This window comes from Seriola aureovittata, chromosome 11 (assembly GCF_021018895.1).
Source record: "Seriola aureovittata isolate HTS-2021-v1 ecotype China chromosome 11, ASM2101889v1, whole genome shotgun sequence".
NCBI lineage: Eukaryota > Metazoa > Chordata > Actinopteri > Carangiformes > Carangidae > Seriola > Seriola aureovittata.
This window is the reverse complement of record NC_079374.1, coordinates 766,324-790,149: the sequence shown is the minus strand read 5'-3', so window position 1 is coordinate 790,149 and position 23,826 is coordinate 766,324. Positions and strand designations below refer to the sequence as shown.

General features: G+C 43.1%; 1 protein-coding gene across 6 annotated transcripts in view; it reads right to left on the bottom strand.

Annotated features, from left to right (window-relative positions):
- Nucleotides 1–23,826, bottom strand: part of mylka (myosin, light chain kinase a) — a 57,798-nt gene that overhangs the window by 3,821 nt on the left and 30,151 nt on the right. For all 6 annotated transcript variants that reach the window (XM_056389027.1, XM_056389026.1, XM_056389025.1 and 3 more), the window contains 17 exons: nucleotides 22,800–22,916; nucleotides 19,451–19,510; nucleotides 10,481–10,528; nucleotides 9,782–9,909; nucleotides 8,992–9,148; nucleotides 8,164–8,354; nucleotides 7,949–8,060; nucleotides 7,743–7,775; nucleotides 7,444–7,534; nucleotides 6,420–6,623; nucleotides 4,508–4,725; nucleotides 4,297–4,420; nucleotides 3,491–3,643; nucleotides 3,254–3,377; nucleotides 3,080–3,170; nucleotides 2,797–2,925; nucleotides 2,569–2,681 (listed from right to left, as the gene is read on the bottom strand). In XM_056389027.1, the coding sequence (XP_056245002.1) occupies nucleotides 2,569–2,681; nucleotides 2,797–2,925; nucleotides 3,080–3,170; nucleotides 3,254–3,377; nucleotides 3,491–3,643; nucleotides 4,297–4,420; nucleotides 4,508–4,725; nucleotides 6,420–6,623; nucleotides 7,444–7,534; nucleotides 7,743–7,775; nucleotides 7,949–8,060; nucleotides 8,164–8,354; nucleotides 8,992–9,148; nucleotides 9,782–9,909; nucleotides 10,481–10,528; nucleotides 19,451–19,510; nucleotides 22,800–22,916 (2,093 nt within the window). The remainder of the gene's footprint in view (nucleotides 1–2,568; nucleotides 2,682–2,796; nucleotides 2,926–3,079; nucleotides 3,171–3,253; nucleotides 3,378–3,490; nucleotides 3,644–4,296; nucleotides 4,421–4,507; nucleotides 4,726–6,419; nucleotides 6,624–7,443; nucleotides 7,535–7,742; nucleotides 7,776–7,948; nucleotides 8,061–8,163; nucleotides 8,355–8,991; nucleotides 9,149–9,781; nucleotides 9,910–10,480; nucleotides 10,529–19,450; nucleotides 19,511–22,799; nucleotides 22,917–23,826) is intronic.

Sequence of the window (23,826 nt, the reverse complement as noted above, 5' to 3'; positions counted from 1 at the left end):
TGAACAGTCTGAACATGAACAGTGTGAACATGAACAGTCTGAACATGAACAGTGTGAACATGAACAGTCTGAACAGTCTGAACAGTGTGAACAGTGTGAACAGTCTGAACATGAACAGTGTGAACAGTCTGAACAGTCTGAACATGAACAGTGTGAACATGAACAGTCTGAACAGTCTGAACAGTCTGAACATGAACAGTGTGAACATGAACAGTCTGAACATGAACAGTGTGAACATGAACAGTCTGAACAGTCTGAACAGTCTGAACATGAACAGTCTGAACAGTGTGAACAGTCTGAACAGTGTGAACAGTCTGAACAGTCTGAACATGAACAGTCTGAACAGTGTGAACAGTCTGAACATGAACAGTCTGAACAGTCTGAACATGAACAGTGTGAACATGAACAGTGTGAACAGTGTGAACAGTGTGAACATGAACAGTCTGAACAGTGTGAACATGAACAGTCTGAACAGTCTGAACATGAACAGTGTGAACATGAACAGTGTGAACAGTGTGAACAGTGTGAACATGAACAGTCTGAACAGTGTGAACATGAACAGTCTGAACAGTCTGAACATGAACAGTGTGAACATGAACAGTCTGAACAGTGTGAACATGAACAGTCTGAACATGAACAGTGTGAACATGAACAGTCTGAACATGAACAGTGTGAACATGAACAGTCTGAACATGAACAGTGTGAACATGAACAGTCTGAACAGTCTGAACAGTCTGAACATGAACAGTGTGAACATGAACAGTCTGAACATGAACAGTGTGAACATGAACAGTCTGAACATGAACAGTGTGAACAGTCTGAACAGTGTGAACAGTCTGAACATGAACAGTGTGAACAGTGTGAACAGTCTGAACATGAACAGTGTGAACATGAACAGTCTGAACAGTCTGAACAGTCTGAACATGAACAGTGTGAACATGAACAGTCTGAACATGAACAGTGTGAACAGTCTGAACATGAACAGTCTGAACAGTCTGAACAGTCTGAACATGAACAGTCTGAACAGTCTGAACATGAACAGTCTGAACAGTCTGAACATGAACAGTGTGAACAGTGTGAACAGTCTGAACATGAACAGTCTGAACAGTCTGAACAGTCTGAACATGAACAGTGTGAACATGAACAGTCTGAACAGTCTGAACATGAACAGTGTGAACAGTCTGAACATGAACAGTCTGAACAGTCTGAACATGAACAGTCTGAACATGAACAGTCTGAACATGAACAGTCTGAACAGTCTGAACAGTGTGAACAGTCTGAACAGTCTGAACATGAACAGTCTGAACATGAACAGTCTGAACAGTGTGAACATGAACAGTCTGAACAGTCTGAACATGAACAGTCTGAACAGTCTGAACATTAACAGTGTGAACATGAACAGTGTGAACATGAACAGTCTGAACAGTCTGAACAGTGTGAACAGTGTGAACATGAACAGTGTGAACAGTGTGAACATGAACAGTCTGAACAGTCTGAACATGAACAGTCTGAACATGAACAGTCTGAACAGTCTGAACATGAACAGTCTGAACATGAACAGTCTGAACAGTCTGAACATGAACAGTGTGAACATGAACAGTCTGAACAGTCTGAACAGTCTGAACAGTCTGAACAGTGTGAACAGTGTGAACAGTGTGAACATGAACAGTCTGAACAGTCTGAACAGTCTGAACAGTCTGAACAGTGTGAACATGAACAGTGTGAACATGAGCAGTGTGAACATGAACAGTGTGAACAGTCTGAACAGTCTGAACAGTGTGAACAGTCTGAACAGTGTGAACAGTCTGAACATGAACAGTGTGAACATGAACAGTCTGAACAGTCTGAACAGTGTGAACAGTCTGAACAGTCTGAACATGAACAGTGTGAACATGAGCAGTGTGAACAGTCTGAACAGTCTGAACATGAACAGTGTGAACATGAACAGTCTGAACAGTCTGAACAGTGTGAACAGTCTGAACAGTCTGAACATGAACAGTGTGAACATGAGCAGTGTGAACATGAACAGTCTGAACAGTCTGAACAGTCTGAACAGTCTGAACATGAACAGTGTGAACATGAGCAGTGTGAACATGAACAGTCTGAACATGAACAGTCTGAACATGAACAGTGTGAACAGTGTGAACAGTGTGAACATGAACAGTGTGAACATGAACAGTCTGAACAGTCTGAACATGAACAGTGTGAACATGAACAGTCTGAACAGTCTGAACATGAACAGTCTGAACAGTCTGAACATGAACAGTCTGAACATGAACAGTCTGAACAGTGTGAACAGTCTGAACATGAACAGTCTGAACATGAACAGTCTGAACAGTCTGAACAGTCTGAACATGAACAGTCTGAACAGTCTGAACATGAACAGTCTGAACAGTCTGAACAGTGTAGTAACAGGTGACTGTTTGTTCAATATATCCCTGTAATTATGACATTTCAGACTTTAATTAGCTGTAACAATGAGCTGTGGCAGAAACCTTTAATGTTCTAACGTTAGGTCTGATCTGTCAGAGCAGTGTTAATGTTGTAGAAACAGGTTTGACCTCTGACCTCTGAGATGACCAGGCTGCAGTTCCCGTCTTCATCATAGTCTATCTGGAAGTGTCGGGTCTCTTTGATTGGCTGGTCATCTTTGTACCACACCACCTCAGGGTCGGGGTAACCTGCACACACACACAGACGTTTAAGGTTCTCTGGTGCTGACGTTGTGTCATCATGACGACCAGTTTCAGACCTGATTGAACACCTGGTCTCAGGTATGAACTCCAGCTCTGTTACCTTCTATCTTGCAGTCGAAGCGAGCAGCGCTGCCCTCCACCACCTCCACGTCTTTGATGACCGAGCTGAAGCTGGGCTTACACTCCGTCTTCTGCTCGTACTCCAAACACTCCAGGAACTGGTTATCCTCTGCACACACACACACACACACACACACACACACACACACACACACACACACACACACACACACACACACACACACACACACACACACTTAGTTTTTGCTCCAGCACTTACAGCAGCCTTTCACTGACCACGCCTCCTCTCTTGTGTCTCTGACCTTCAGTGGGAGATCCTTTCTTGGCGCTGACTCCAGCCATCATGGCCATGGACGACAGTCTCCCAATGGCTCTGACAGCGTGACCTGTTTTCTACCACAGAAGAAGAAACAGTTGCATGAAGAATATACTCATTGTCACTCTGTCAGTGTTATACATATATATTTATATGTTACCTGCCACTTCCTCCTCAGGATGTACTTCTTCATCCTCTCCTTGGAGAGCTTCTTGGCCTTCATGGTGTTGGTGTCCTGTTTCAGCCAGGTGTGTTCAAAGCACTGAGCACAGGTGAGCCGAGACCTGAGAGACAACCACAGTCTGTGTTACCATGGCGACTTATTGAGCCACTTCAGCATCTTCGTTTTTAAATAAGACAGAAGAGTGAATAAAAACAAAGCCCCGCGCCCCCTTACTTCATGTCTTTCTTCAGCAGGTTGGTGATGAAGTCTTTGCCGTTGTCTGAGATTTCGTCAAAGGCCTCGTCCTCAAAGTCCCAGGTTGCCGAGGTGACGTTGGACAAAGTCTCGTTGTCATTGTCGCCCATGAAGGGAGACAGACCGCTAAGCCTGAGAGGACGAACACAGGGTAAACTGAACCAGGCTAAAGCTAACTGAGCTACAGTAAACTAGAACACATTCATCACATCAGATACAGACAGTTACAGAATTTAATATTTAAACTGGAAAGAAAAAACGACAGAAAACACGACGACAGATAAAGATTTTCATGTTGTCTGTGAAGATGTTTAACTCTAACCTCTGTAGTAGCTACGACTGGAGAATTTACTGACATAAAAAAATATGTGTCAACCACAAAAAAATAAAAAAATTTAAAAATCACACAAAGCTGTGGTAAGTTAAAATATGTTAAATTAAAGAGTAATGAAATAAACGAATGAAAAAAGTAAAAACAAAAAGGACAAATTAAAGTCAAATTAAAGGATTAAGCCAAACGACATGAGAAGCTAAGGTGAGATGAAAAAAACAAAGCAAGAAGATAAGCTAAAAGGCTAAACACTAAATTAACTGACCTGGGCTAAAGTGAACAAAACAAAGAAACTAATAAAATGTAACAAAACATCAATAAATGATCAAATACAGAACAGTGGAATAAATAAAACAATATGAGGCTAAGCTAAATAAAAATAATAAAACAACATGAATGAATTAAGCTAAGTTAAGCTAAGCTAGGCTAATGACAGGTGAATGCAGAGACTCACAGTATGTAACAGATGACTCCTATACTCCACATGTCAGTGGGGTAACTGATGGCTTCATAGTTGATCACCTCTGGAGCCACAAACTCTGGTGTCCCAAACAAAACCTTCAGAGTTCCTGCGTTTTCTGTGGAGGACAGAACCAGAGGATAACGTTCACATCATGGTTCTCTGATGTGTGTGTCCCTGCGGCTGACAGCAGCTGGTTGGTTACCTAGTCGTCTGGCGAGGCCGAAGTCGATGAGTTTGATCTTGCTGCCGGTCTTGTTGACACACATGATGTTCTCAGGCTTGAGGTCGAGGTGGACGATGCCCTGTTTGTGGATGAAGCTGACGCCGTCGATGATCTGCAGCATGTATTTGATCACCTCCCTCTCCGTCAGCTCAAAGTCCTCATCGATGATCCGCTCAAACAGCTCGCCGCCAGAGATCCTGCATGCACGCACACACACGCACGCACACGCACGCACACGCACGCACACACACACACACACGCACGCACGCACGCACACACACAAACACACAAACACACACACAGGAGGACCGTCACTGACCCAGCACTGTGAACACTGGAGATGGTTTCCACCTCTGGAGACTGGTGAGCAAACAGCTGCTAACGCTAACGTCAGCTATGTAGCATTAGCTAAACTTCCATATGGCTCCTTTAATATAACAGGAGAATTTTCCAAACTCCCTCTGACATCACAAGATATTTTGTGGCATATTTCCTCCTTATTTCCAAATGATGTGTTATGAACATTTGACTTTATCTTATGATAAAATCTATTCATTTAAAACCATCATATCTGATTAAAGAGGAGAAATGTTGGTGCAGGACGTTATACGAAGAAAACTTAACCTTGAGTTAATTAAACTAACCACTTTTTAAATTTGGTATCAAGTTTTTAAAAAGAAGATCATGTGATGAAACATTTACGATTTCATATAAATTGTGGTGGTTGTGACGTGAGCTTCAGGACACGTGACAAGAACGTTTCACTATTTCCTGTCTGTTCTGTTTTTCAACTACACAATGAATGAGAAGAATCATGAACATCAGTGATCACACACAGGACTCTGAGCTTCTATTCAAATCATGGTAAAATAAAATCAGGTCGTCCAGGCTTTTTTGGATCAACGTCTCAACAACTATGACGTCTAAATTACTGACTAATAGCACCGGTAGCACCACCATGTGACCAGCTATAGAACAGAAAGCTTGCTTCATTCTTTAACTAAATGACTGATACTTTATGATTTCATAATGTCAGTTTTCATGTTTCCTGTGACCAAGTTTCAGATTAAACGTTCTCAGAGCTGAGAGGACTGAAATACCAAAATAAGAGTCTGAATGTAAACAGCTCATTTCCTGTTCTCCATCAGCTTTTATCAGATTTCTGGTGTCTCCTTGTTTATCACAGTAAATATTCACAAACAAACACACTGATTGTTATTATTTCAAAATAAAAGCAGCTGGAGAGACTCAGCTCAATGAAGAATGATAAGGAGACATTTTAATGAAGCACAGATGGAGGACGTCTGAGCGCGCTCAGTGCTGTCGCTCCATCTCTGCCTCCAGCTCTAAAATTAGCAGAGAGGAAATAGCTGCTCTCAGATTCCTCTCATACTTGGCCATGTAATTATTTTCCGTCGTTCTCAAAAACATCTCGTGTTTCCAGATCTGAGTCAGAGTCACATTCAAATCTGTCCAGTAAGACCATGAACATCCGTCAGATAACAGTCAGTCCTGTGGACGTTTCTCATCGTCCTTCATCCGTCCAGCAGCTGGAGTCGTCTCATCACACCCTCACACTGTAGAAACATTTACACTGAACATACACCACCACCATCATTATCATCATCATCCTGTAGTGATGCAGTTTACTCCTCTGACCATGTGACCTTGAGGACACATGGATTCATTAACCTGATATATTTTATATGAAGATATATTTTGCACATTTCGAGCTTTTATTCTGACAAAAGAGAACAGACAGGAAATGAAATGAGGTTCATGGTCGCCATCTTTTAGCTGTTTTCCACTGATTGTTTGTTGCTCAAGTAAAAACCAGGCTGTGTGAAGCTGAGAGAAAAAGTATTTCAGCGTCAGAGGAAACCTCACGTACATCTCCAGGACCATGACGATGTCGGACTTGCCCTCGAAGGCGTCGATGCACTGGACCAGTTTGGGATGATGGAGGCTGTTCATGATGCCGATCTCCTGCCGCACATTCTCCTTCTCCTTCGCTGAGTACGCCTTGATGAACTTTCCCGCCCAAACCTTCTTGGTGGCTTTTTCCAACAGTTTAAAAACCTGACCGAACTTTCCCCTGAAACACAAACAACACAAACTTAAACACAACAATATGCAACACAGACATAAACACAAACAACACAAACATAAACACAAACATAAACACAACAATATACAACACAAACATAAACACAAACAACAAAAACACAAACACAAACAACACAAACATAAACACAAACAACACAAACACAACAATATACAACAAAAACATAAACACAACAATAAACAACACAAACAAACACAAACAACACAGACATAAACACAAACAACACAAACATAAACACAAACAACACAAACACAACAATATACAACAAAAACATAAACACAAACAACACAAACATAAACACAAACAACACAAACATAAACACAAACATAAACACAACAATATACAACACAAACATAAACACAAACAACAAAAACACAAACACAAACAACACAAACATAAACACAAACAACACAAACACAACAATATACAACAAAAACATAAACACAACAATAAACAACACAAACAAACACAAACACAGATTGAACAGAGCTTCCCGGGAACAGTTTTATAAAAAAAATAATATATCTGATAAATAAACACAAAGTGTCCTGGTCAATTTTTACTCTTAATTTTGTTTTTATTTTTCTTTTGACAATAAAATGATTTTTATCTTTACATTTCTTACCTAAAAAAACATTGATCTAATTGTTCTGATTCTGTTTGTATTCATTCTCACGATGACGTTAAACCTGCTGTTTCACTGAGGTTTTAAAACACACACAGTGACTTGGTTCAGCTTTACAGAAGCACAGGTGCATTGTAGGTGAGGTGTGAGTGGGCGGAGCCTTACGTTCCCAGCCTCTCCTCCACGTCGTACAGCTCCTTCACCTTCACGTCTGTTCTGATGGTCACGTCTCTGTAGTCCGGCTCCTTCTCTGAGTCTGAGCACACAGAGGTCAGAGGTCACACAGAATGCTGCATCCTTCTCATGTTGTGTCACTGTGTGTTGTGTTGTTATTTGTCATGGGATGTCACATCATCATGTTCTATGATGTCATTCTATGTCATGTGATGTCACTGCTGTGTTGATGCTCTCTCTCGTGTTTGTGTGAATGTTATGTTGAGGTTGATCAGCTGATGAAATCTTACCGTCATCCTCCTCCTCAGCCTCGTCCTGGTTCTCTGTCGACCAATCAGATGGCAGCAATGTTAGTTCAGTTACTCGGTTTAGTTCAGATCAACTGTCAGAGTTTAATTTAGTTTAGCATAGTTTAGCATTGTTTAGTTCAGTTTAATTTAGTTAGCTTAGTTTAGTTGACTTAGTTCTGGTTCTGGTTTAGTTCTGGTTTACTGACCGTCGTCCACCAGTCCCACAGTGACGGGTTCAGACTCGGCGCTCGGTTCTCCAATCCCGTAAATGTTCTCAGCCCTGACTCGAAACTTATACTGACGCTCTGGGAGGAGGTTCTGGAGATGACACAAACCTTATTTATATTTTCATCAACATTTCTTTGATGAGATGACGTACAGAGCACTGGTTGAAGGACATGATACAAACAGCTGGTCACACCTGCACGTTGTAGGAGGTGCTGTTGCAGGACACCAGGTGTTTCCACTGCGGCTCCACAGAGTCCCAGATCTCCAGGTTGTAGGACTGGACGGCGCTGCCTCCGTCATAGGTCGGCCCGTACCACGACAGGGTCAGACTGGACCGCCGGATATCTGAGGCTGCTGGGACCTTCGCTGGGGGGTCGGGTTTATCTGAGGAAAAAGGGGGCTGGGTTAAAACTGCTGATGGAGCACTGAAGGTAATAATGACCCCTGCAGGCTGCAGAGGTAATGACAGTCACAACATGAACACATCCTGTTTATTCATGGGCCCAAGAACCAGGAGCCTGACGACACTAATGACGACCAACTGTTTGAGGGTCAACACTGGTTCAGGTTTGACTTGAGCTACGAAGGTAAGAGGTGAGAGGATAGAGAATATATAATGTTAATGAGTGTGTGTGCACACACTCATTACTTCTTCTTCTTCTTCGTCTGTTACACTTCCTCAAACTGGATGTTAAACTGGCTCTGCTTCATTTACCTGGCAGGGTTAGGGTTAGTTTGAAAGACAATAGGAACAGACTCAGGTTCATGTGATTGATCAAGACTCCAATGATCTGAGCAGCTGCATTGGTTGCAGCAGTAAGTGAGACTGTGAGCAGCTTCCTCTAACACCTGTCACATGTCCAAGTTTCCGTGCAAGTACAGGATGACATCACTGCGGTCAGTGTGGTCTTCAGACGGACTTGAACAGCTTATTCCTCCTCAGATAAAGCCCTCTGAGCTGCAGCTCTTTTTGGCGGGACCTCAGTGACCTCAGGGGACAGATGCTGCAGAAGTTTCTTACCGACGATGGTGAGGTTGAGGGCGGCCTGTCGGAGGCCGTAGCTGTTCCTCAGCTCAATGGTGTAACAGCCGCAGTGTTCCTGCTGACCGCTGGAGATGGTCAGTTTACTGCTGCTGTCACTGCTCTGGATGGAGATGTCAGCCGAGCCCTCCTGGATCTAAACGCACACGCGCACACACACACACACACACACACACACACACACACACACACACACACACACACACACACACACACACACACACACACACACACACACACACAAACACACACACACACAAACACACACACACACACAACAACACACACACACACACACAAACACACACACACACAAACACACACACACACACACACACACACAACACACACACACACACAAACACACACAAACACACACACACACACACACACAAACACACACACACACACACAAACACACACACACACACACACACACACACACACACAAACACACACACACACACACACACACAAACACACACACACACACGCACACGCGCACACACACACACACACGCGCACACACAAACACACACACACACACACACATACACACAAACACAAACACATACACATACACACAAACACACACACACACACACACACACACACACACACACACACAGGACGTCAGGGCCACCGTAGACCGAGTTCAACACAGTATATCACTAACTACCAGCTCAGCTTTTCCCAGCATGACAGCACCTGCTGATAAACTATCAATAACCGCAGCCTCTGTGTGTGTGTGTGTGTGTGTGTCTCTCACTGGTTTCCTGAACTTCAGCCAGGTGCAGTTGATGGGTGGAGCTCCAGAGAACTTGCAGTGGATCTCCACCTTCTCTCCAGCCAGGATCTTCATGTCCTCCGGGAACTGCAGGATCTGAGGGGGCAGAGCTGCCAACACAGATCAATAATCAATTATCAATCAGAAAAACAGAAGCAGAGAGAAGAGAATGAAAGAAGCGGAGGTGAACTCAGCTGTTCTGTCCTGGAACCAAACTTCATTAATTTATTAGAAATTTAAAAAATGTGGATCAGATGCACCGAGTAATCCTGAGTTCACACTGTTACACTAGAGTTAAATAAATAGTGATGACAGGTGTCGGCAGCAGGTGCTCATGGGAGCTGTAGTGAAACTTGTTCTTTAGTTACATAGTCTCAGCTGCCCAAAGGCACTTCAGCAGGAGACAGGGGGACTTGAACCTGCGTGTGGAGGATTGACAGAGGTTCACACTGAGCTGGAGCGCCAGCAATAATAGTTGTTGTGTGACACAGATTAAATCTGAGCAGCAGAAGTCGAGATATTCTGGTTTGTAGTCCAAAAACACTGGATCCTACAACTCCCATAATGCACCTGGATAGTGTCTTTCATTAGAGGCCCTCAGCCAGGTAAGCAGCTTCTTTTACTGACTTTATATGACAGAGTTTTACAGTGCAGGTGTGTGTTCAGACAGGTGTGTGTCACCTTGTTTCGGGGGGGTCTTGGGAGTCGGTTTCTTTATCCTGGCTTCACCTGATGGGAACAAACAACAGACAGTGAGAGAATCGAACCTGTAAACTGTGATGACCTGATGTTACCAGATGTTTTGATGATGTGACACATGTTCATGCAGCAGTAGTGTCGACTACAGTGTAAATATAAAGGCTGTACATGTTTGTATATGAGCTGAGCAGCGGCAGAAGAAGAATGTGAGACAGAGTGAGGACTCATGTGGATGGAGAGCGTCCGATGACCATATATGGACAACCTAAAAATAGTTCCTCAGGATGCAGGAAATAGTTGTTGGAGGTTTTTATTTATTCTGCAGAAGAAGAAACAGATGAAACTGAAGAGTCTGAATCTGTCGTCAAACCCACAGTTAGAGAAGAAACTGTGTTAAAGTATGTCGTCCTCTTCTTCTCTCAGCCCCCCCCCCCCCCCCCCCCCCCATCAGAAACATTTTCTGACAGTTATTTCTGCTCAGAGAAAAACCAATCAGTCTGAGTCACCATCAAATCAATCCCTAACAGTCACTAACAGATCAATCACTAACAGATGAATTACTATTAAATCAAACAATAGAACATCAATCCCTAACAGATCAATCACTATTAAATCAATCACTACTAGATCAATCATCAATTTGTGTGACGATGCTGACACGTCTCTGAAAGTCTGATCCAGATCTCTTTGGTCTCTGTGCTGTTGAAAAGGTATTTATGGGTCAAGTTGGGGTTCAGGTGTTCCACAGGTATGTCTCAGACCTCTGAGTCCTGAGGGGAGGGGGGGTCCAGAGCTGGACCGGGTCCTGGATCATACCAGAGGTGATAAATATAAACCCACAAGAAGGATCAGGTTTCAGGGACTGAGCTGCTGTCAGACACTCAGTCCTTTATTTACTGTGCAGCCCCCATCAAACACGTTCATATGGACACAGTCTGAGCTAATCAGGAACCAGGTCCAGACACATGGTAAAGGTCAGAGGTCAGGTCTGTGCTCTACTGTCTGTTTTGGTTTGAGGGAAAGGTCAGAGATCACCAAAGCCTTTTCATTAGGGACAGTTCATATTCAAAGGTAGTGTTGGTTCAGTTCTGGATCTAGATCCAGGTGAACTCACTTTACAGCTGGTGAGAAAGACTCAGACCAGAGCCGGTCATGATCCTCTTGGTCCAACCGAACCAGAATCACACAGCTGTTCACAAGCCCACGTCTTTAAACAACACGGAGACCTGATGGTCGTGGACTCAGACTCCCAGTCCTCCTCGAGTCTTAAACCAGTTACTGAGACACGAAGAAGAACGGGTGGAACAATCAGATACGTCAAAACAACTTTTGATGTCTACACAGATGGGACTGTGGATGTGAACTGGTCTCTGGATTTGAACTGGTCTCTGGATGAACTGGTCTCTGGATGTGAACTGGTCTCTGGATGAACTGGTCTCTGGATGAACTGGTCTCTGGATGTGAACTGGTCTCTGGATGAACTGGTCTCTGGATGTGAACTGGTCTCTGGATGTGAACTGGTCTCTGGATTTGAACTGGTCTCTGGATGAACTGGTCTCTGGATAGAACTGGTCTCTGGATGTGAACTGGTCTCTGGATGTGAACTGGTCTCTGGATGTGAACTGGTCTCTGGATGTGAACTGGTCTCTGGATGAACTGGTCTCTGGATGAACTGGTCTCTGGATAAACTGGTCTCTGGATGAACTGGTCTCTGGATGTGAACTGGTCTCTGGATGTGAACTGGTCTCTGGATTTGAACTGGTCTCTGGATTTGAACTGGTCTCTGGATGAACTGGTCTCTGGATAAACTGGTCTCTGGATGAACTGGTCTCTGGATGTGAACTGGTCTCTGGATGAACTGGTCTCTGGATGTGAACTGGTCTCTGGATGTGAACTGGTCTCTGGATGAACTGGTCTCTGGATGTGAACTGGTCTCTGGATGAACTGGTCTCTGGATGTGAACTGGTCTCTGGATGAACTGGTCTCTGGATGTGAACTGGTCTCTGGATGAACTGGTCTCTGGATGTGAACTGGTCTCTGGATGTGAACTGGTCTCTGGATGAACTGGTCTCTGGATGTGAACTGGTCTCTGGATGTGAACTGGTCTCTGGATGAACTGGTCTCTGGATGTGAACTGGTCTCTGGATGAACTGGTCTCTGGATGAACTGGTCTCTGGATGTGAACTGGTCTCTGGTCTGGATGTGAACTGGTCTCTGGATGTGAACTGGTCTCTGGATGAACTGGGCTCTGGATGAACTGGTCTCTGGATGAACTGGTCTCTGGATGTGAACTGGTCTCTGGTCTGGATGTGAACTGGTCTCTGGATGAACTGGTCTCTGGATGTGAACTGGTCTCTGGTCTGGATGTGAACTGGTCTCTGGATGAACTGGTCTCTGGATGTGAACTGGTCTCTGGATGAACTGGTCTCTGGATGTGAACTGGTCTCTGGATGTGAACTGGTCTCTGGATGTGAACTGGTCTCTGGATGAACTGGTCTGTGATGTGAACTGGTCTGTGATGTGAACTGGTCTCTGGATGTGAACTGGTCTCTGGATGTGAACTGGTCTCTGGATGAACTGGTCTCTGGATGAACTGGTCTCTGGATGAACTGGTCTCTGGATGAACTGGTCTCTGGATGTGAACTGGTCTCTGGATGAACTGGTCTCTGGATGTGAACTGGTCTCTGGATGTGAACTGGTCTCTGGATGAACTGGTCTCTGGATGTGAACTGGTCTCTGGATGTGAACTGGTCTCTGGATGAACTGGTCCCTGGATGAACTGGTCTCTGGATGTGAACTGGTCTCTGGATGAACTGGTCTCTGGATGTGAACTGGTCTCTGGATGTGAACTGGTCTCTGGATGAACTGGTCTCTGGATGAACTGGTCTCTGGATGTGAACTGGTCTCTGGATGTGAACTGGTCTCTGGATGAACTGGTCTCTGGATGTGAACTGGTCTCTGGATGTGAACTGGTCTCTGGATGTGAACTGGTCTCTGGATGAACTGGTCTGTGATGTGAACTGGTCTGTGATGTGAACTGGTCTCTGGATGTGAACTGGTCTCTGGATGTGAACTGGTCTCTGGATGAACTGGTCTCTGGATGAACTGGTCTCTGGATGAACTGGTCTCTGGATGAACTGGTCTCTGGATGTGAACTGGTCTCTGGATGAACTGGTCTCTGGATGTGAACTGGTCTCTGGATGTGAACTGGTCTCTGGATGAACTGGTCTCTGGATGTGAACTGGTCTCTGGATGTGAACTGGTCTCTGGATGAACTGGTCTCTGGATGAACTGGTCTCTGGATGTGAACTGGTCTCTGGATGAACTGGTCTCTGGATGAACTGGTCTCTGGATGTGAACTGGTCTCTGGATGTGAACTGGTCTCTGGATGAACTGGTCTCTGGATGAACTGGTCTCTGGATGTGAACTGGTCTCTGGATGTGAACTGGTCTCTGGATGAACTGGTCCCTGGAGTTACAGTCCAGATCCACCTCCTGAATGAAGCTTCATTCTCAGCACTGACACATTTCTCCTGACAGAATGAGTTTTAATCAATAGTTATTTTCTTCTGTCTTTATTGATTATCCATGTTGTGATTAGGAAGATTAAAGATCTGATTGCTTCAGTAGTGATGTGGATATATGTGAGGTTTGATGTTAAATGAACAGCTGATACTGAACAACACACAAGATTTTATGACTTTAGTTAAATAAAGTTGTAAAACTCAGTCGTATTTACACAGAGACTGTCAGTGTACTGTCAGGGTGAGGCGTTCACTGTCACTGAGAACGTCTGGAAACGTGATACACTTTGTCACTGCAGGTGGAAAAAAGGTCACAATGTTGATGGGGGTGGGGAGGTCGGGGTGATGGTGCTGTAATGAAGGATTGATGGTTGACTGTTTAACATCCTCCATTACTCTGTCATCACACACAGACAGTAAGTGTGTGTGTGTGTGTGTGTGTGTGTGTGTGTGTGTGATGTATAGCTGTCACATCATCACCTCCTCTCCGGATGGACACCAACTATGTGCTAACAGCGTGAGGAGCGTTTGATTTGTGAAGTGTGGCTTTAGCTCGTAGCTTTAGCTTTAGCTCCCATCCTGCAGGGTCACTTGGTGCACCTGACACCCACTGCTACGCTCTGATTGGCTGTCTGAACTGTCAATCACAGTCTGGTCTGCAAAGTTAGGACAGAAGCTAAAACTGAGAGCTGTTTCCATGGTAACCATGATGCTCGGGTCTTTTCTCTTTTTTCACTTTAATCAAATCTAAATAAACATATTGATGAATCTGTATGAACAACTGATCTATAGACTAAATGACGAATCAGCTGATCGTTTACTGTGCTCCTGAGTCTGACACCAGAAAATGTACTGAAGTATTAAAAGTAAAAACTCTAATCATTAGATTATTATCAGTGATGCGTTAAAGTAACGGCAGGTGGAGTTTATTTAAACTATTTTATATTTTTATATTTTAAAGTAACTGTCAGATGAAAGTCCAGTTGACACCAACTGAAGGGGAAAATAATCTGACAGCAGAGGTCACATCAGGTCACAGTGAGATGCACACAAACAATAACAAACACACACACAAACTCAGCTTTTGTTTGTCTGAAGAGGATCAGTCATAAAGCTGCTAAAACCCTGTGACCTTTGACCTCAAACTGTAAAGGTTCTCATCAGGATATAATCATGTAACAACTTGTTTGTAACACATTATACTGTCGTTATAATCAGCTACAGAAACAAAGTGTTCAGTCTTTGTTCTACATGTTTTATATTATCACAGCTGTTTGACTGATTACAGTCTGTTAGAAACATCTTTATAATGTGATCACACATGATACATGTTTCAGCTCTGAACACTCAGATCTGTTAGCTCAGCAGATTCCGCCTGTAAAAGTTTAAAGTCTCTGTTTAACTGAAACGCTCCACAGATAAGAATCAGAGGCTCTTATTGTGACAGTGTGTCTGTCTCTTCCTGGTGTGTTTGTTTGGATGGAGATGTTCCTGAGGGGCAGCAGACTGGGTGGAGTCTGACCACAGACTAACAACCTGCAGCAGAAACACATCAGATTCTTCAGATAATGATTTACTGACTTTCTCATGCTCGGGGTCAAACTGTTGTTTCCTTGTGCTTCATCGCTGATCTGAATAATAAAATCATCTGTAGAAATCAGAGCGCTCTGAACAAACAGACAACAAACATTTCATCAAAACCTCCCTGGATCGGGCACTATCCCGATCCTGCAGGAGTACTGCTGAAGAACACAGTGACCCAGAACAGTACAGAACCTTTTCAATCCAAGATAGATCATAATAATCTCATCATCTGTAGATATCAGGGTCCATGTTGCTCCCAAATCCACTAACACTGAGTAACTGCTAATACAAATGCTGAGTCCAATCCAGTTTTTATAACAGACCATAGTGGGGTGTTTTTGATAGCTGGTGTACTTAGAGCAAACAAACAAACAAACAAGGATCTGGGAATGCATCTGGATTTGTATTGTCAATACTAATCCATCAACACATTGGATCGGGTCTGATCCCGACTCTGCTGATAACAGCAACACTGACACACAGAACATTAAGCTTTTTATTCTGATCAGATCATAGATAATAACAGAAACACTCAGTGTTTACACAGTTGGTCTGATCCTGATCTTTGAATATCAAGTGTTCAACATCAACACTCAGTGTGATGTGACAGAAACAGAGTCTCACTGATAAACTGATTATTTTATTAACTGATTAATTAGTTGAACTTGTCTCAGTCAACACATCAGGAGTTTATGTATAAACTCAGTTATCAGATCTTTATCCAGGAGCAGCCTGGCTCTGTGGGAGGCGCTGTCAGTCAACTGGCCCACCTCTGTGATCCAGACTGTTGTGGTCCAGATGTTCATGTTCCACTCAGGAAGAATTGTTATAACTTTCCCTCTAGCGCCACCATCAGGTCACATTCACCTTTGTCCAGTACCAAGACCAAACACCTGCAAAACTAATCACATTCCCATCTGCCTCTGCTCTGCTTTGGGTTTACTGCTAACCAGCAAAAGTTAGCATGCACTAGCTAAACTAAGATGGCAGTACGGCCTAATAAAGCTGCTAACAAGGCTGTGGTCCACTCACAATGTTATCTGTCTGATGAAAATATAAATATTCACCAATACATCATCAGCCTATAACTATAACTACAGCAGGATGTTAAAGTGAACACTAAATTGTCCAGTTGCTCATGTTCAGAGCTTCATCTTTCTGTCTGTAATCAAACCTCATCCGAAATTATTAATTTTAAAGCCTAAAGTGATTTTCTGTGGCGGGACACTGAGTGTTTTTGTCCAAATCGGGGACAGTCAGCGTGAAGACAAGGAGCTGCTTAAAAGGAGAGCTGCTCCACTGGAGACGTTTAATCTGTGGTGTGAAGTGAAACAAAGTCTGAGAAGGCCGAGTCGGGGAAACCAGGCCTTAAATGGAAGTGTGGGAGAGAGGCCACGAGGAGCTCTGAACCGTTTTATACCAGAACATCCTCCCTCCACCTCCCAGTCCTCCCCCCTCATTCCTCTGCTGTCAGCTCCGATCTGTTGGTAAAACTCTGCAGAGGACTCAGTGTGTCCCTGGTACGTCTCCTCACTTCAAATAAATGAGACTAACTTACGGGGGGTGGGGTGGGGGTGACCTTCAGAGTCTTGATGTCATGAATGAGTTTTCAGAAACAGAAGGGTTTCCCAGTTACAATCAATCATGGATGTATGACCCGTAAAATGCTTTTTAGAGGTAAATATGAGTCTAACACTCTTTGTTTTACTACCAAACAAGCAGCTATAGCAGTGATATGTGCATGTTACATCCACAGGTAGAGAGAGAAATCACCTGTGAGTCTCAAAAACCATCCACCAGCAGCACAACACACAGAAGAAGTCCCATATGACACAGGTTTGTTTTCTATCATGAAAATCATAAGGCTAGTTCTGCTAACATTAGCAAGTAAGCTATTATAATTATTGACACCAAGTATTTTAAACTTCTGGCTGTTTGAACTGATTTTAATCCATTCACAAAACCTGGAAAATTTAGCTAACATGCTAGCTAACAAGCAAACAACATTTACAATATTTAGTTGTAAAGCACTGATGCAGCTAACAGCTACCAGCCATTCACCCATTACCTCACTGCAGAGTGATTCTTTTTCTATTATCATTATTAAAATGAGTCCTTCAGACACAAACAGCTTCTCATTTTTAGTCAACAACTGCTAACGTTAGCTTAACCTCAGGTACCATCGAGGTCTGAACGTAGCTTTTCCAACAGCCTGTAACTAATCACATGCTAACTTTCAGCCTCGGAGGTTATGAGTCAACATGCTAACGTTAGCTGCTCACATTAGAGCACAAACTTAAACAGTTTAAGACTCAAAACAGACTCGATCCTCCAAACCCTCTGTCTACACAGTGTCTGTGACTACAGCATGTGGGCGTGGCCTGTATCAGTCACTTCACCATCACCCACTGAATCCATACACACCATGTTTTTCTTGGCGCTATCGCTACCATCTTTGAGTAGGTGAAGCACTGAAGCAAGACAGTAACAGCAGGGATCTCTTAAAACATTCAGGCTCGGGAAGCTTGTTTCTAGCTGGAAGCATGTAGGACCAGTAGCGCTCAAACAAGGTACAGAAGAAGTGAACGATAATAAAGAGCTGAGGAAACGACAGAGTCAGAAATCACACCATGAATTCAGCAGCTTCCTGCTTCATGTCTGACTCTACCTGATCTGGACCAGAGAGCATGTCAACACACTGAGCTCTCAAGCCGAGGTATGCAGAGGACAACGCACACAGGAAGGACTGAGAGTCAGATCACAGAGATAAGAGCAGATTTTCCACTGAGAGGAAACATTAAGCTGCTGCAGCGACAGTCTGAGACCCTCTGATGTGCTGCTGCCATCATGTATGAAACATGGATCATATTTAGAATAAAAATGGAACTACTATAAAACATAGCGTTGGCTTTCTCCTGCAGTGATGAAGCTGAATCTTTGATCTGGTTGATATTTGTAAAAGCAAACTCAAGACCTTCCTTATAGTCTTCCTTTAATTGAATTTATTCATATACTTGAAGCTGTTTTACAGGTATGTCCTTTTATTCTATGATTATATCTGGATTGTTTTATGGTTTCACTCACTTCCATCTCCTCTGTTTCAGGTTTTTATTATTCTATCTTTATCTTTGTTGCCCAGTCTTCAGTGTTTCCTCAGTGCAAATGTATAAGATTCTTAATAGCAAAAAGTGCTAATCAAATAAAGTCTGACTGACTGATTGATCGACTCTTCATCATCTTCATCAGATGGATTTTCACTATCATCAGAACTCCAGCACCAACCAGATCTTCAGTCTCGCATAAACAGTGGGACTGAGAAGGCCGAGTAACATAACGAGCCCTGATGTTTATCTGGGTTTAGTCAGATAGGAGTGTGTGTGTGTCTGTGTGTATGTGTGTGTGTGTGTGTGTGTGTGTGTGGGGGCAGCGGGGCTGATGGGAAACGTGGTCTTAATGTGGAGAGGAGAGCGGTGGTTTACTCTTATGGAGGCAGGAATAATAATCTGACAGTGATGTACGTACTGATGTTTCCAATGATACACAGAGACGCTTTAAATAGAAACCACCAACTCTGAGTGTGTGTGTGAGTGAGTTTGTGTGTGTGTGAGTGTGTGTGTGTGTGTGAGTGAGTGTGTGTGTGTGTGTGTGTGTGAGTGTGTGTGTGTGTGGTGTGTGTGAGTGAGTTTGTGTGTATGTGAGAGTGTGTGTGAGTGAGTGTGTGTGTGTGTGTGTGTGTGTGTGTGTGTGTGTGTGTGAGTGTGTGTGTGGGAACCAGTGCTCCCAGCCTGCAGCTCCTTATTGGGACAAAAGGAAAGAGGCTGCTGCTGCATATTTTGGAAACTCACTCTCTGAGGTCGGAGTCGACTTCTTGGACTTCTTGTCGGCCGGAGAGTTTTCTGTTGGGTCTGCAGAGGGCGAGAGACACAGAGGGAGAAAGAGAGAGAGAGACAGAGAGAGGATGTGATGTTAACAACAGCTGGAATCATCTGGAAACATCAGTCCAGCTCCAGTATCTTCACCTGATCTTTGTCGTAGATCAAAAGCTATGAGCAACCCGGGACCTCTTCATATAATTTTATTACCCATCATGCACTCTGTTAATCTTCCTACGCCTCCCTCTCACCTCCCTCCCCTTTGAAGGAAAACCAGAAATGCAGTCCTCATTAAATCTGCCCCCAGACTCACTCTGATCCTGATTGACTGCTGGTTAACATGACTGCTGGTTAACATGACTGCTGGTTAACATATCTGCTGGTTAACATGACTGCTGGTTAACATATCTGCTGGTTAACATGACTGCTGGTTAACATGACTGCTGGTTAACATGACTGCTGGTTAACATGACTGCTGGTTAACATATCTGCTGGTTAACATGACTGCTGGTTAACATGACTGCTGGTTAACATGACTGCTGGTTAACATATCTGCTGGTTAACATGACTGCTGGTTAACATATCTGCTGGTTAACATGACTGCTGGTTAACATATCTGCTGGTTAACATGACTGCTGGTTAACATGACTGCTGGTTAACATATCTGCTGGTTAACATGACTGCTGGTTAACATATCTGCTGGTTAACATGACTGCTGGTTAACATATCTGCTGGTTAACATGACTGCTGGTTAACATATCTGCTGGTTAACATGACTGCTGGTTAACATATCTGCTGGTTAACATGACTGCTGGTTAACATGACTGCTGGTTAACATATCTGCTGGTTAAAATATCTGCTGGTTAACACGACTGCTGGTTAACATGACTGCTGGTTAAAATATCTGCTGGTTAACATGACTGCTGGTTAACATATCTGCTGGTTAACATGACTGCTGGTTAAAATATCTGCTGGTTGACACGACTGCTGGTTAACATGACTGCTGGTTAAAAATATCTGCTGGTTAACACGACTGCTGGTTAACATGACTGCTGGTTAAAATATCTGCTGGTTAACACGACTGCTGGTTAACATGAGTGCTGGTTAAAATATCTGCTGGTTAACACGACTGCTGGTTAACATGACTGCTGGTTAAAATATCTGCTGGTTAACATGACTGCTGGTTAACATATCTGCTGGTTAACATGACTGCTGGTTAAAATATCTGCTGGTTAACACGACTGCTGGTTAACATGACTGCTGGTTAAAATATCTGCTGGTTAACACGACTGCTGGTTAACATGACTGCTGGTTAAAATATCTGCTGGTTAACACGACTGCTGGTTAACATGACTGCTGGTTAAAATATCTGCTGGTTAACACGACTGCTGGTTAATATGACTGCTGGTTAAAATATCTGCTGGTTAACACGACTGCTGGTTAAAATATCTGCTGGTTAACACGACTGCTGGTTAACATGACTGCTGGTTAACACGACTGCTGGTTAATATGACTGCTGGTTAAAATATCTGCTGGTTAACATGACTGCTGGTTAAAATACCTGCTGGTTAAACTATCTGCTGGTTAACACGACTGCTGGTTAAAATAACTGCTGGTTAACGCGACTGCTGGTTAACATGACTGCTGGTTAAAATATCTGCTGGTTAACATGACTGCTGGTTAAAATATCTGCTGGTTAAAGCGACTGCTGGTTAACATGACTGCTGGTTAAAATATCTGCTGGTTAACATGACTGCTGGTTAACATGACTGCTGGTTAAAATATCTGCTGGTTAACATGACTGCTGGTTAACATGACTGCTGGTTAAAATATCTGCTGGTTAACATGACTGCTGGTTAACATGACTGCTGGTTAAAATATCTGCTGGTTAAAGCGACTGCTGGTTAACATGACTGCTGGTTAAAATATCTGCTGGTTAACATGACTGCTGGTTAAAATATCTGCTGGTTAACATGACTGCTGGTTAACATGACTGCTGGTTAAAATATCTGCTGGTTAACATGACTGCTGGTTAACATGACTGCTGGTTAACATGACTGCTGGTTAAAATATCTGCTGGTTAACATGACTGCTGGTTAACATGACTGCTGGTTAAAATATCTGCTGGTTAACATGACTGCTGGTTAACATGACTGCTGATTAAAATATCTGCTGGTTAACATGACTGCTGGTTAACATGACTGCTGGTTAAAATATCTGCTGGTTAACATGACTGCTGGTTAACATGCGTCTGAGGTTAAATCTCAGTGTGTGAGATCAGAAAAAGAACAATATGAAATAATCTCCCATCAGCCCCAGCTGTACTTTCACATGAACACGCTTGTTTCCAGGAATGACTCAGATGTTTGATAAACACTGACTCTGTTTGTGTTGATTTATTCTAATTACAGGAAACTTCAACCACAGAGACGCTGAGGAATCCTGGGCTGATCTGAGCTGCTGCTTTCTGCCGTGGAAACATCAGAACTTTTCATCAGGTTTCAACAGTAGCAGTAGTTTACAGGTTCACAGGTACAGAATATAATATATATATAATAATATCAGACCTGGACCCCGATATATATCAGTTTCAAGGTGTTTTAGGTTCTAATCTGATGTGGCTGGAGACAGAGACTGAAAGAATCAGGTAACAGGACAAAACTGTGAGGAAGATGTTTCTGAAAAATGAAAACCTGATGTTTTGATGAATAGCTGAATTAAAGAGGAAGTGCTAATGGTTAAGCTCACATTGAGATGCAATTTCTAATTTAATATTTAATGTGAATAAAGATAAACATTAAAGTGCTAGATTTTAAAGGGAGATTTGTAGGTTTCTCCCATCATGACCAGTATCTGAGTCACTTGTGCAAATGTTTCTGAGCTGCAAACATTAACAACACTGTGGCAAGAACAAGTGTCAGGTTTATGAAGGGAGTTCTGTGTGTTTCTTTCATTATGGCAGAAGAACATATCAGATCAAACCATTAAAAAATAAAAATGACAAATTGAAGCTTGTTTTACTTTTCTAGACACAGCAGGAAGTTCAAGAGGTTTGTGAATTCTTATAAGGATATTTAAAGAAACATGATGTTTTCATTAAGAACTGAATTATCAATCCGTTAAAATGATATCTCACTATAAATATGTGATGTCCATCCATAGCAGTGAAAATGAAAACAAAACATTTAAAGTAAGTTTTGCCAGTTTATCCCATCATGAACAAGAAAATAACTAAGACTAACTACTCCACTAATGACACAATAAGGAACACTGCCCTTTTCCTCCCAGTGTTTCAGCAGCTGCAGCGAGCAGTGATTCTTACCATCTACTAGAACCATACAGGAACATTCAACTTTTCCTCCTGAGGTCTCGGCTCTGCATTTATACTGGCCTTCATCCTCTGGTAGAGCTTTGTCTATGGTCAGAGAGCACAGGCCGCCTGCAACACAACACACAACACACTGTCAGTACACAGGCTTTTAACACAGCATGAAAACATCTGGATGAATTCTTTTTTTTTTTTGTTATTTTTGGGCATTTTACCTTTATTTGAAAGTACAGTGAGAAGTAGACAGGAAAGTCAGGGAGAGAGAGGGAGGGGATGACATGCAGCAAATGGTCGTGGGTCAGATGTGAACCCATGGCCACTGCAGTAAGGACTAAGTCCATGTGGTACGCGCTCTCCCAGGTAAGTCACAGAGGTGAATAAAACTAATAAACGTTGATTTATCTGAAACAAAGTGAATAATAACTATTTGTACAGCAGCTGTGTAGCGATGCTACATCCTGTTCAAAGAAGATCTTTTTATCCTGTGTCGTTCTGCAATGAAGCTGGAAGCTGCTGGTTAATGAACATGACGAGGCTCCTGAGGAAACACTGTTCATCTGCACAAACACTGAAGGAAACCAACAACACAGAGAGAGAACAGCTGTTTGTTTCCACATCAGCAAACGTCTCAAACCAGGTGAGAGACAAGTGGATGAAAGTTGTTGAGCTGCAGATACAGACCATGTTTGTGTGTGTGTGTGTGTGTGTGTGTGTGTGTGTGTGTTGATGTCTTCTGTCTGAGTTGCAGCCATATGGATGAGACCACGTGGCTAACCTGTTAATCTGATCAGGTTTTGTTGGATATTTCAGATGTTAGCATTAGCTCCCCTGAACTGATCAGACCTGAATCTGTTGGTTGACACAGTCCAGTCCAGAGTCTTGTCCAGTCCAATCCAATCCAATCCAATCCAATCCAGTCCAGTCCAGAATCTCGTCCAGTCCGGTCTTGTCTAGTCCAGCCCAACCCAATCCAGTCCAGTCTTGTCTAATCTAGTCCAGTCCAGTGGACATTTTCTACAGA